Here is a 13,931-nt window from a genome sequence, read left to right as displayed (position 1 = left end):
GGCATTTTTGTGAGAAATAAAGATATGAAAAAAATAAAAATCATAGTTCTCTCTTAGTGCTTTGCAAAGCACTTTTTGTGTCCCTTTTCACTGAATCCTAGGAATTAAAAAATATGTTACCTTGTATTCTAGATAAGAACATGGAAACTTAGAGGGGCCCAAGATCATATAGCTAGTTATGTGTCAAAAAACAGTCTTGTAATACCTTTTTTAACAACTCAAATGAAACTGAAGACCATTCTCCTAAGTGAAATATCACAAGAATGGAAAAACAAACACATGTACTCATTATTAAATTGGTACGAACTGATTAGCACTCATGAGCACATACAGAAGTAAAACTCAAAGGAAATCAACCAGGTAGGTGGGGAGAGTGGGTGATGGGTGAAATCACGCCTAACAGGTACAATGTATACATACTTATCTGGGCCATGGGCCACTTAGAACATTGCCTCAAACTATACAAAAGCAATACTTGTAACCAAAACATGTGTACCCCTGTAATATTCTGAAGGGAAAAAAAAGTCTTACTCCTAAATCAGAGCCAAATTTTTATGCATTGCATTAGAAAAATTGGAGTTTTATTGCTTAATTGGCAAGCCTTGATTAGGGGAGCTAAATGGCAAAAGATTCTCCTTATCTATAGATTTGTTACTTTCATATATATCCCCAAATCACTGAGAACCAGTAATATCTGCAAATTATAATTACATCAGAATTAATTAACAATGTGAAAAGCAATCTTTTGTTGAATTAGTAAATTCTGATCTTATTTCTAGACTCCACATTTGGTCAGTGAATGGTAGTCAAGGGCCCTGAATTTGGAGTTGTTCAATCTGAGTTAGATTTCAAGTTCTGTCTCAAACCTCTCAGTGACATGGGACAAGTTACCTCACCTCTCCACATATCAATTTCCTTATCTGTAAAATGAGGTTAGCAGTGGCCCTTATCTTATGGGGTTCCTGTGAGAATTAAATGAGATGATGTTTGTAAATTGTAAATGAGATGATGTTTGTAACACAGTGCTTCACACAAGGTAAAGTCTCAATCAATGATGGTTTTTAATATAATATCTGAGTAGGAAATACTACAGATAAAATTCTGCAGAGACAACTTATTTCAATAAATATATAATAAAATAAATTATAATTTGCAATAACATTACAGAGTTTCAGCATAGTTTTATAGCAACTTAACAAATGGCACTTAAGATTGAGGAATTTGACTTCTTGTTCTTTTCTCTTCCTCTAGTTCTGATAAAGGTGGGCAAAACTGGGGAAATAAAAGGGTGTCAAGAGGCCAGGGCAATCCAACCATGACCACCTACATCAACTTCTTTTTCTCATAATGTTTAAAGTAATAAGCAAGAAACATTTGTTCTCAATATCATTAATTCTGACATAAAACATCCCCAAAGTAGGATTAAAGGAAATCAGATAAAGCAGGGCTATAAAGAGAAAAGAAAAAACATACAATTATGCCTACTATGAATTGGTATAAATCTTTCAGAAAGCAGACATCACTCTTGCATGATTCACATCTATGAATATTTTAATAACAGATTTCACCATGATCTGTGAGAGGGAACAACAAATGCTTGAGCTGTCTTTCCAAAAGAACCCTGAGATCTGGTGCTCTGTTCTGATAAATCAACTTTGAGAAAAGGCCCAGTAAAAAAGTGAATAAATGAAAGATGACAGGAAAGACACAGGGAAAAATAGGAGTTAGAGGTGACAGAGAATAGAGCTTAGAAGCAACAGGAGCGGAGACGTATCATCCGCTGGGGAATCTCAGCACTCACATTGCAGGGGGTGGGAGTCGGGAACGATTGACTTCCGGGAAACCTGAGAGGTTTCTGCCTGTGAGCAGCGCAAAAAGGTAAAACTGCAACAAATAACTGACAATAATGTGTGTCCTAGAAACATGCAAAATGTCAGAGAACAGGAAAGTATCTTGGATATAAGTAAGCAGAGACGTTTAATTGTGTGTAAACCAATGACATCATCCTTATGTCAAAGCATTGCCAGTCACAAAATGTAGCAGGACCCAAGATCCTGCCATGGTTGGGATCATTGGACTTTCTGAACTCCTGAAGTCTCCAAACTTCCTGCTCCTTTGCATTTCTCTTTAAAAGGCTTCCCTTAGCTGCAAGGTAACCACTCAGAAGCCCTGAGAATGCTTCCTCGAGGACTCATGAGTCAGGCTAATGTGCTAATGGAATGGCTTGGTCAGTTCCGGAACACAGTGTCCCCTCTGCCGTGTAATACTCAGGTAGAACTGCCCCCTGCCTTTGTGTAGTGTTATAGTGGAGGGAAAACAAAAGAAACTCAAGGAGACAAGCAAGGGAACACAAGACGAATGGTAGTTGGAAATACAGGAGGAAAAGAAAGAGACGTTATAGGTTACCCACTATGTGTCAGAACTAGACACTTCCTCCCAAACAACAAAGTAAGTATTGCCGTCTCTCTCTTTACCTCCCTTTACCTGTGTGAATACTGACCTTAAATGGGTTACGTGACTCGGGTATAATCACACAACTCAAATGTGTTGGAACCTACAAATAAACTAGAAAAACTTGGGACTCCAATATCCTATACTCCTATACTTCTTCCATGATACTGTGGTAATGTGAGTCTATGATGAAGAGGAAAAAAATAAAGAAAACAAATCAAAGATATAATCTTTATATGTAGGGTGCAAATGCTCCTTCGTATCAGTAGAGTCTGTAAGCATGTGACAGTGAAACTGTACGCTGTCCTTGTTGAAAGATTATGTTATTCCACTCATTCTGCATCACTCAATCTCTGTTCCTCCTGTATAAATCAGAATGACCATGAACCCTCATACTGCACCTTTATCTCGGCTAAATCGTTTTCAGTGCCCAATAAACCACAGGACCCGATACTTTTCCTGCCAACAGGCCCTGCCTCCCTTCTCCTGGGTAATGAATGAAAGAGCAGCGGTACCAGGAAGCGGGCTCTGTGGGCTGGTCCAGGGCAGCAGTCCATCCTCCGTCTTTAGCCTGCAGGGCCCTAATAAACCCAGTCACATGATCAGAGCTGCCGTCGAAAATACCTGGAGATTTTCTCCACGCAAAGGGACAGCATGGGAAGAACCTACTGCTCTAGCAGCTGACCAGATTCAGTGCTCTGACTGAAGGTCAAGTGTGGCTGCATGATTTGGGATGATTGGCATCATGATAAGCCGGGACAGTAGGGAGCACCTTACGCCGCTTTCGCTTTGTGCGTTAGTCAAGAAGCTGTTCATGGGCAGGACAGAAAGAGACTCTCAGCCCCTCCCATGAGTCACGAGAACCATGAAATTCCCCACACTCAGCTGAACTACAGGTCTTGGAAAATTGAGGAAATAAAATGAGCCCAGATGTGGAAAATGAGAGCAGTGAGAGCAGGGCTGACTCTCAAGCAAATAGGAGTTTTACGATAGAAAGTCTGTTCCAACAGCTCAAGAGAAAGGACAAGCATGTGGAACATGAGCACCGCTAAGGAGCAGTGTGGAGGGTCTGCTATGACTTTACCTTTTCTCAGATTCTTGCCATGACTTTCATCTTTTCTCCTTCTTATGCCTTAGTTTTTTGCCAAACACTGAGTAGCTTCTTCTCAGACCTAAGGAGGAACTCAAATAAAATAATTATTTTGTTGTGACTCTATACACAGCAGATGTCAAAATGATCTACTGCTGAGGCTCTGATACCCATTTCCTTACTCATATTTCCTCAATTACATTTCCTACCTCTCCCCCGTTCTCTCTAAACTACAAATTGCATGAAGGTGCCACCAGTTAAGAGCTGCAATGTCCTTGGGAATGGTTATGCATTTCCATCTTGTAGTGATTTCATATCCATGTCTCATGTTTAACAACTTTTAAAGAGTTTTGTCACAATATCAGGTTGTTCCCTAACTAACAGATAGATTTTCCTTTGCTATATTTCATGTTCCAAGCTTTATACGTTATTTTAGGAATATCCCAGAACGGTATAGAAAAACTGCCCCCTAAACTGAGATGGTGCTGAGAGACCAAAAATTGACTCAGACCAATCCAGCTTGGCGAGTGAGATGAGTATTAGAAGTGGCTTACACAGGGCTCTCATTCTCCGTCAAGATAGGAAACTCACCCCTGGGTGGCGGTAGGTGTTCTCACTCAGAGAGAGTGAGATCCACGCTGCCTGCCTGTTTGTGGAGGCTTAAATTTCTTTTTGGCAAGTGATGCAGAGCTCTCTCTCTGCGTGGCTGTGTATTTCCATGCAGCACAGGCTAAGCATGCACGGCACATCCCATTAGATGGGGACGTTAGTGTTACAGTGAACTAAAAGGGACTAAGGCAACTGAGGCAGCTTGAAACTGCTCAAACTGGTCTTAAGACTTACAACTGTGCAAAATGAGCTACTTACGAATACCCTGTGTGCTTTGTATTGCTTTCAGTGTTTTTGTTTTGATCTGTATCTTCAAATTCAAAAGAAACCTGCACAAGTTCTGTGAACTATTAAAAGTCAGTGGTGGGGAACTTGTATCTTTCCCTCGTATGTATGTAAGACAGTGTGAATGATGTCTTCTAAACACATGTATCAGAGTAGATAGATAGGGAATTGACAGATCAGTGTAACAGGAATTAACTGAACAACCTTTTTCTTCCCTAAAGGGACTGAGGAGGAAGATGAAGGGGATGACTGTCTGCTGGGGTCCGTGGATGAGTTCTGGTGGTTTCCTCACATGTGGAGCCACATGCAGCCCCACCTCTTCCACAATGAGTCATCTTTGGTGGAGCAGATGATTCTCAACAAAAAATTCGCCTTAGTAAGTAACTCACTAGTGTACACCAATTAGGAAAATGACAAGGTTTTTATATTCAAAAGCTCTTTGAGGCTTTTGGCCTTTTTGGCATTTTTTAAGCAGCTTTTCTACATGATCATTAAGACCTTGGTATCTCAGCCTTTCCGTCTGTAGCTCTCGAGTTTATATGGGGTGCTTGTCACCATGCTTAATACTTTAAGGGGTCCAACTTAAGAGGGACTTCACAAGACATAGATTCGTTATGGTATTATGATCGGAGCTCCAAAGACATGGCTCCTGTCTAGGGGGAGCTTCCTGCTGCACCGGGAGGCAGAAGTAAGCACCTTAAGAAATTCTCCAATAAAATGAAATATTCCGAGACCTAGTGCCAAACCATATAAACACAAAACTCACAGTTCAAAGAAATAGATGTCATTGGGAAGGGCCAGGGATATGTTCTCATGGAAGTAGGATTTTAACTTCAATCTACTCCTCAAAATAAACAGACTGCTTCAAGTACACCTTTGCCATGCACTGATATTTTGTTAAAAAAGCAAGGATGGTGCTTCTCCACACTGATATTGTGAAGATGTTCTGATAGTATTTACAAACTTCTGCGAGGTAGAAAGTTCTCTCTTTATTAACAGGAATAGTAAACAGCATATAAAACTGGGTAAACACTGCTACAATTTGTAATGAACAGTTCTAAAAGTCCTATTTCAATGCAGCAAACATTAATTCTGTCATCTTCAGAAGTCTAAGACTGCTGATATTAGCAATGTTAATCAGCAAGAGATGATGTGGGGGGAAAAATTACTTTGTAGTTTCTTCCCAATCTGTGCAGAAAAAAAAAAAAACTGTGAGAAAAAAGTAAAGTACGTACAGTAAAAAGAAATAAAAAGCACCAGTAAAAGATAAAATACTGAGAAGTGAGGAGAGAGGTTTTTGTTGTTATTGCTGTAGTTGTTTTGGCAGCCTTCAAAAAATAGTGTTTCAAGGCAGGTTCAAATAAAGGCATGACATTCACTATTATGTTCCATTATTACTTTAGTAAATGAATCATTGGATGCCCATCTTATGTTCATATTTTTAAAAATTGTAAATACTTGAAAGTGCATATAATAAGAACATGTATGCACAGTTACACACATTTTTTAGAATTCTCAACTAAAAACATCATGAATGAAAGAATAATTCAAAATCAAAATCTGGTCATTTGTAATCTCCTAACTTAAGTGCCAAGAAAAGGCGATTCCTCAGGAATGTCATTTCTAAGTATGTGTTGACAACCCAAATTATGGCCCTTGAAGCAGTAGAAAACAATCAGGCAGGATCTTCAGAAATAAGATCAAGTTTATTCTTTGATATTTAATCAAATACAGGACTAGTTGATTTTGGGGGGAAGGGAGGTCAGGAGAGGACAGAAAAGGAAAAAGACTGAGTCCAACACCAGTTCCTCCCCAGCCATGACAATTGAAAGAGAATACCTACGCGAATCATTTGGTAACAGTGATTAGCATGTAACCCTCAATAGATGGCAGCTGTTGTTTTTATTATCATTATATTTGGTATCATAAAACTGCCATCTTCAGTTTTTGCCTGGGCTCCTGAGGTGGTGGGAGTGCCATTAAGAGGGACAAAATCTTTAAGTTTAAAAGCACATTTTGTATCGGGATGGTATTTGCTTAATGTGAATTTTACACAGTTTCTATGTATACATTAAGTCTTTTACTTCCGATTAAGGCATTAGGGTTACAAAACTATGTTGCTGCTAAATTTAAAGATGTAATGAGAAAAATCAAGGGTTTTTATTTTTTTTTAACATAGCCTCTGTTATTTCCTTTCATTCTCACAACCCTGAATGGTAAGTACATTTATTCTCCCATTACAGATGAGGAAACTGAGAATAAGAGAAATGCAGTGACTTGCTGATGATTGTAAAGCTCACTCCTGGTAAAAGTAAGACCAGAAATCTTAGTACTGCATACATTGCAGTATTAGGTCTTCTACAGCTGCATACATTGTGCCTCAGGCTTCCTCATTAGCCTCTCAGCCCAGTTCACGAGTGTAAATGTAGATTTCTCTTCTGCCTGGTAATACACAGGGAATGGATAACTGGAGGTTGAATTCACAGGGCAAGTTTTCCCTCTGGTACTCTAAAGTTTCCTAATATAGGCAGAGTTTCTAAAATCCTGGGGAAGAGAGACAAACACCAAGTATCTGAGGAACTTTCCACATGACTATTGTTTATCATGGGTAGATCCAGAAGCCGTTGTAACTATAGAAGCTATTCTGGAGGGAATTCTGCCTCTATTGTTTGTCCACTATATGGAACAAGCAAATGCTTAATCCATGCTAATATTGCATTTCTAAATTGGGTTACATCCTGCCTGTTTCCACCAGCTTGGAGGCTCTTGAGTGTTTCCCACTGAAGGACCTGAAAGAACATGCAGCACTGCAGTGGGCTACCTTGGGAGCACATAGGTGTTCAAACAAGAACAGAGGCCATGGGTGTAATACTCAAATGGGAAACTGGGTTAGAGGACATTTCAAGTACCAGTACCCTTCCAACTAAGAGAATTTGAGACTATGATCTAAAACTATTTTGTTTGAGCTTTTACACATCACCATCTACAGCCAAATACCTACCACTTCCATTGAATTTTAGCAAATGTCTTTCATTGAGTTTTGCACAATGTGTACACTTCTGACTCACAAATTTGATGTCCATTTTAATTTGGCCTCGAAAGTTCTAATAGTTTATTATGAAATGTCAAGCAGGTCTTTTAAGCCAAGTTGCTTTCATGCATATGGCCATCAGGAAATGCAGCTTTAGAGGTTGATTGGAAAAAAATTTTTAGTTACCAAATATAGGGTATGAATTACCCCAGATATTAAATTGGAGTTTCAACAGGGGATTGTTTTTGAAAGGATTAATTGTAACATTAATAATTGGTCTACAGCAGTTTGAAATATCTATTATGCAGTTTTTAAATAGGACAAAGTATCATTAGAAAAGTAAAATAACATTCTATTTAAATCACAAAAAAGTCCTCAATAGCATATACTCTTAATGGAAGAACTGGACCTAAATTTTAGCAAATGGTGATAGTTGAATTTTTAATAAAATAATTAGTAGAGTTTTTTTATCATAGGATTCTTTGCCAATATCAGATGATACTTAACACTGTTATGGACAATACTATTAAAGTTAGCAGTAGTAGAACAATGTTCCTGATAATAGAAAACCTTGCCGAGGATTGTACTTGCTACTGCATTATCATCATTCTTTCAAGTAGTGTCTTTTTCACCCCTTTTCCAAGTTCAGCAGAACCTGCTAACTTACATTAGCTGGAATGTCTATTGTCAATTGTGAAACTTTTTAGATTAGTGAGCATGTTAACTTTTCCAATATAAAAATAAAGATTATAGTATCAAAATGTAATTTAAAATATATTGAAAGACTTGGTGGCTTAAGGAATATATGATAATCTTTTAATTAGTTTGCTTGCCAGCTAGAGAATGAATGAATACTATCACTTTTATTTCAGTGAAGCACTTTATAAAAAGGCATATTAGATTTTCATTTTGTTGATACTGAGCACAAAGTATAATTCTAGCAGTCCTGGGAGAAGTAGAAAGTTCTGGTCAGGATGCAGGGTCAACTCTGAGCTGGCAGATGTTACCAGTGCTGGTATGGCCATGGCAGATATCGCAATACTGAAATGTGACAATACTGTACCCTTAAGCCCATGATCAGGTCCCCCACCACGATGTCCTAGATCCCCTGACTCCTCAGAAACTAAGTGAGCCTGGCCCAGAAAGCATCTCCAACACCTAGCTCCAGCTCTGCAGCTGCAGCAGTCTGACTGGTCGGTGGCATGGCATGCTGCTTGGTGAATACTTTAAGTATTGTTCCTAAATATAATCAGTCAATCTTGTGATTTAGAAAGGACTGGAATCACTGTATTTATAAAGAAAGACATGGACCAGCAAGTGCAGTCCTGTACATTTAAGTAGAATTCTCTTCTAATGTACACAAGTTCGTGTACGGAATGGTACGTGATAGCTACCTAATAGTAGGTGTTCAATACATGCTTGTTAAATGAAAATATAAGTAAATATTTCTTCTAGCTCTTAAGGTTCTATCTGTCTTAAAATGTAGATTTCCTTATTCTTCAGATATGGTAAATTCAACAGATCAGGAGACAGCTGTCATTAAAAAGATAGTTTGGTATTCACTATCTGTTGTTCACTACCCCTACCTAAGAGGAGGGGGCTCATCACATCATGCAGGGCCACATACAGAGGCACCAGGGTTGTTCAGAAAGCAGAGGACGCAAGGGGAAAATGTGGGCAAGAGGCTTTATGTTTCTGCAGGAAAGCAGGTTTAGGATTGTCTACCGTGAATAATCTCAGTGAGCTCTGAGGTCTGAGGCTGTCTCCAGTTGTCTAGTACGTGGCCCCGGGGCAACTAGAGCAGGGTTCAGTTGCTCAGCCTATCAGAGTCTGATAAAGAAGGGGTTAGGGGTAGGAGCTCCGAGTGTTTTGTTTAGCATTTGAAGAGTATGCTCTCTGGAAGGTGTTTTCTGTCTCTGGGAATGAGCTAGCCCTGGGAGAGGCAGTCTCTCCAGGGTCAGCAAGGTTCCAGATATCAAAGGATCAGAAATACAATAAATAAAAAGGGGTGATTAATACATTTACGTATGCCTTGATCCAGGTTATGTACCTTGAAGCATTCAACAGATTTCAAACACCCTCATCATCCCAGTTGCTGTATCTGTGCACTTTCTAACTTTCCATTCTCCTTCCCAATGTACGTTGCCTTAATCTGAACATTATAGTCCACCAATGTGATCTTATTAGAACAGAAGACAGTGAAATATTTTTCCTTCATGTGCACTTTATTTCTATCAATGTAGCCAAAGATCACATTAATTTTTTAAAACCATAATATCACACCTGTGTCTGCCAGACCTCCTGTCCATGAGCTACTTATTAACCCCTGTGTATTTATTTTTGTCCAATCAATTTTGTAAATTAAATGCTAGGCTTGAGATTATAGTTGTCCCTTTAATGTTCCGTGTTTGTTATATGTTCAGTGTTTCAGTATATTAACATTCTTCTAAAGATTGATTCTGTTATTTAACATGTTTTATATCTTTCCTACCTTCATGTCATCCCTATACTATAAAAAGGATACTATACTGTAGTATACCCCTATACTATATATACTATAGTATATCCGTATACTATAAAATACTTACAAAAATATAAGTATTTATGACTTTTGTATCTAAAGTCATTAGTAAAGTTGAACATAATATCATAGTTAGAAAATCATGATAGAGCAATACAGTCTCCATTCCAAGTTAATATAGGCCCAGCAATCATCATTATTTCAAAATAGTTGGTTATTTAACTACAAATCTCTTTAACTCAAGTAACATCCATAAGGATTACATAAAGTATGTCAGGGATCTTGCTGAAATCAAGAATCAATATGTGCATGGCATTTTTCTGATACCAATTTAGAACTTTTATTTTCAAAGGAATTTATAAAGTAAAGTATTAAAACATATTAACATATTAATAATAGTTCCTCACAGTTACTGCTTTCTTCTTTATTACTTCTCAACAACCTGTTAAGTTATCCTTTCTAGAACTGCATGGAGTTGACACTAAGCTTATTGATACAGTTCCAAAATGCTATCATTCTTATCCTTATTTGAAAGTTTGACATGTTTTCAACTCATGTACCCTGTTCTTTATTTCTCTATGATTATTAAAAGTATTTGCACATCAATTCTACTTTATTTTTTTAATTTCCTTAAAATGTGCTCTCCTGAGCCTGGAAAAAAATGAAATAATTTATTTGATTATAGTTTATGGTTTAGTTCATTGTCTCTTCATCTAATTTTGTTTATGTCACCATAAATATTTTGAAAATTGTCCTCTCTGATGGAGAAAACAAAAGCAGAGTATATATTGATAGAAGCAGAGTAGATAAGCAGATAGTTCTACTTTTTTATTCTATTATCATTTAAAGTATTTCAAACTCCCCCCCCCATTGTGAATTTGCTGTAATATTTCTTGTTTATCTTTTGCTGATCAGTCATTTTCAATTAGTAATTTCTGGGAAATAAAAAACTTTTCCTGAGATTTAGCCTCTTTGGCATTTTTTAAATATCTTTTTTGTTTTGTTTTGTTAGTTGATTTTTGTCCTTTGTTAGGTACACTTCCTTTTACCTCTTGTATGTGTTTTAAACTCCAGTATATCCAATTTATACTATCCAGTATGTACTACAGTTCCATATTGAACCTTTATTATGTGGCTAGAACATTTATTAATTTAATACACTTACTTAATTCTCTTATTAATCTTACTTAATTTTCATCACAACCCTCCTGCCGCCAGCTCCATTTTATGAATGATGAAGATGATATCTGGAGAGGTTAAATAATTTCCCTAAACCACACAGCGAAGTCATACATCTGGCACTTGAATTCAGAGCTTTCTGACTGTTAACTACTATTCTACACAGATGTTTTCTTCTTTGTTTCAATTATATTTATTATATAAATTATAATTTATGTAATATTATATAATTTATATAATTATTAATATAATTTATGTTTCTAATAATTATAATTATTGATTTATTATATTTATGATAATTATTAATTATTAATAATATAATTATTTTTATATATTTACATAATTATATTATATCAATTATAATTATTAATTATAATCTTTAGATTGAATTACCTTTTTTTGAATTCCCTATTCTTTAGATATATTCCCTTGGTATATTCCTAGCAATTGTTTCACAACTCTTTTTTCATCAAAATATTTTAAAATCTACTTTCCTGAATTGAAATATCATATCTAATTATTTTCAGAGTTACCTATTTTCAGTATTTTGAACTCCAAGATGAAATTGTCATCTGCCCAGGGAGCTAGGACATCCACATAGATGGCAGAATGAGCGCATCAGAGCATGAGTGTTGAGGATGTTGACAAGCAGGGACAGATTGGAGGTAAACAGATAAATTAGATTACACTGAATTAACACAGAAGAGAAAATAAAGGCCAGCTTTAACTAGACCAGTAGGCATGGGGTCACAAAGGACAGAGATGTGAAAATCATTCTGGCGCAGATTGATTAGGGCTTTTATTGAATGAATGAGGAGGAAGCAAAAGGAAATAACAGGTCAAAAATAACATCCAGGTTTAAGCCTCCCACTTTGTTATCTCTGTATACTATTTAAAGGCTTTGCAAATATGAACTGCTGCTTTTTCTTTAGAAGTTCTATATTTTACCTATGTAAGGATACCCCCCTGCCACCAATATCTACAGTGGTACAGAATTTATTCTCATTTAGATATGTCATTAAACTTTTGAAACTGGTTCTGATTATTCCAGGAACTTAGAATCCTTTTCTTTGTAAATTCCTTTCCAGATTACTCTTGTTACCATCGTATGGCAAGACTTCATATGCTCTACCTCTGACAAGACAGAGAGTGTAGAAAAAAGTATTTCTCAATTCCTTTCCCTTTTCCTCTACCAGAAATACTAGATTTCATCTTCAGCACATATATCTGGTGACTTAAACTGGTTTCTTAAAAAGAAAGATAAATTTAGCACATGTACTACATGAAAATAATTCCTTACTATCCAAATTTATGTGGACACAAAATGAACTAAAAGCCTTTATGAATCCTCCTAGAGACTCAGTGGTGATCTGGAGTCAGATGTGGGTACGAGGCAGGGGGAGTCTATTTCCAGATCCATGCACGCTGCTCCTGAATCTTGACCGTTCCTTTCTTTTATGCCTTACATTTACTTAAAATGGTGGAGGGGGCACTTGTTTTCTGAGAGCTTGTCATAAACATAGCGGAGATGGAAGTGAAGGCAGAAGAAGAAATAAGAGTAAATTCTGCACAAGCTCTAACCTTGGGTCTACTTTGGCATTTTCATGTCTCCCACTCTGTGTTCCCACTCGCTCAACAATTTCTGTCAGTTTTTCCTTTTGTACCATCTCCTGCTCCTTTTCAAAATTTTCCATCCCCACTTCACTTCCAAGTTTTTCATCCCACACCTAGATGATTGCAGCAGTTTCCCAACTAGGCACCCTGATTCTGCATTATTTTCCTGTGATTTATGCTCAGATCAGGGAACACTGTGAAACTTGAAATTCTGCTGTTGTTTCCCCTAACTGAAATGAAACAGAACCTTGCATTTCTGTTAGAAAGATTCTTGACTTTCCTGAGGAAATGTAAGAAGAGAAATTGTGGAGCTCCAGATATCTACTAGATGTACTTAGTGCTTTACATACGTCCTTAATGAATCCTCACAACCACCTATGAGGTTGGTTTTTCTTGTATTGAACATGCAGAAACCAATGCTTAGAGAGCTTATATAATTTTCCTAAGATCACACAGCCTGTGAAAACTGGAGAAATAATTTTATCCCAGGTCTGTCAAACTCAAAGCCACATAACAATCATGGTTTATATAATTGAAAGTTGCCATGCCATTGACACTCTTAACTGATTGCTGTTGCAAAAACCTCATAATCAGAATTTTATTACTTTCTTGAAGAGGTATATTTTTAAACAAATTCAGAATATAAATTTTGATTTTTTTACTATATTTTCTCCTAAATAGCTGTTTATGTGATTTACATAATTTCTTGTGTTTGTGCTGTCCGCAACACAAGCATTACTGTCCTGGTGGCTTTTATAAATACTCAAGGGCATGCAACAGTTATAACAAACAAAGATCAATATCAACTTTTTATTATTTCAGGAATATTAAACTTCAATCAAAATTAGTACTATGCAGACTTAAAGGTTCATAGTCTAATCAACCTTGTACATTTTCAGAGAGATTAAGTGTGTTTGCAAGTACTCTAGGACTTTGAGGCTGTCCCTGAATTGTTTGTAGCTCTGTTAACTCTCAGAGAGGCCAGAGGTCCATATAAAACTCATTGCTTCAAACTGAGAAAGATAGAAGACACCAAACCCTCCAATTCTTCCATTTTGGATCCAGATAATTTTATTTTCAGTTATTTTGCCACAGCATAAAATATAAGGGTTTATAAATGTATTTTTTTACATTTCTAAAAACCTCTTTTT

The 13,931-nt window shown here is 36.8% G+C and overlaps 1 protein-coding gene across 2 annotated transcripts in view; it reads left to right on the top strand.

Annotated features, from left to right (window-relative positions):
* LOC105883318 (N-deacetylase and N-sulfotransferase 3) overlaps positions 1-13,931 on the top strand; it is a 161,453-nt gene that overhangs the window by 59,280 nt on the left and 88,242 nt on the right. For both annotated transcript variants that reach the window (XM_075998354.1, XM_075998353.1), the window contains one exon: positions 4,657-4,811. In XM_075998354.1, coding sequence (XP_075854469.1) covers positions 4,728-4,811 — 84 coding nt within the window. In that variant the 5' untranslated portion in view covers positions 4,657-4,727. The remainder of the gene's footprint in view (positions 1-4,656; positions 4,812-13,931) is intronic.

This window comes from Microcebus murinus, chromosome 27 (assembly GCF_040939455.1).
Source record: "Microcebus murinus isolate Inina chromosome 27, M.murinus_Inina_mat1.0, whole genome shotgun sequence".
Taxonomy (NCBI): Eukaryota; Metazoa; Chordata; class Mammalia; order Primates; family Cheirogaleidae; genus Microcebus; species Microcebus murinus.
This window is presented reverse-complemented; position numbering and strand designations above follow the sequence as displayed.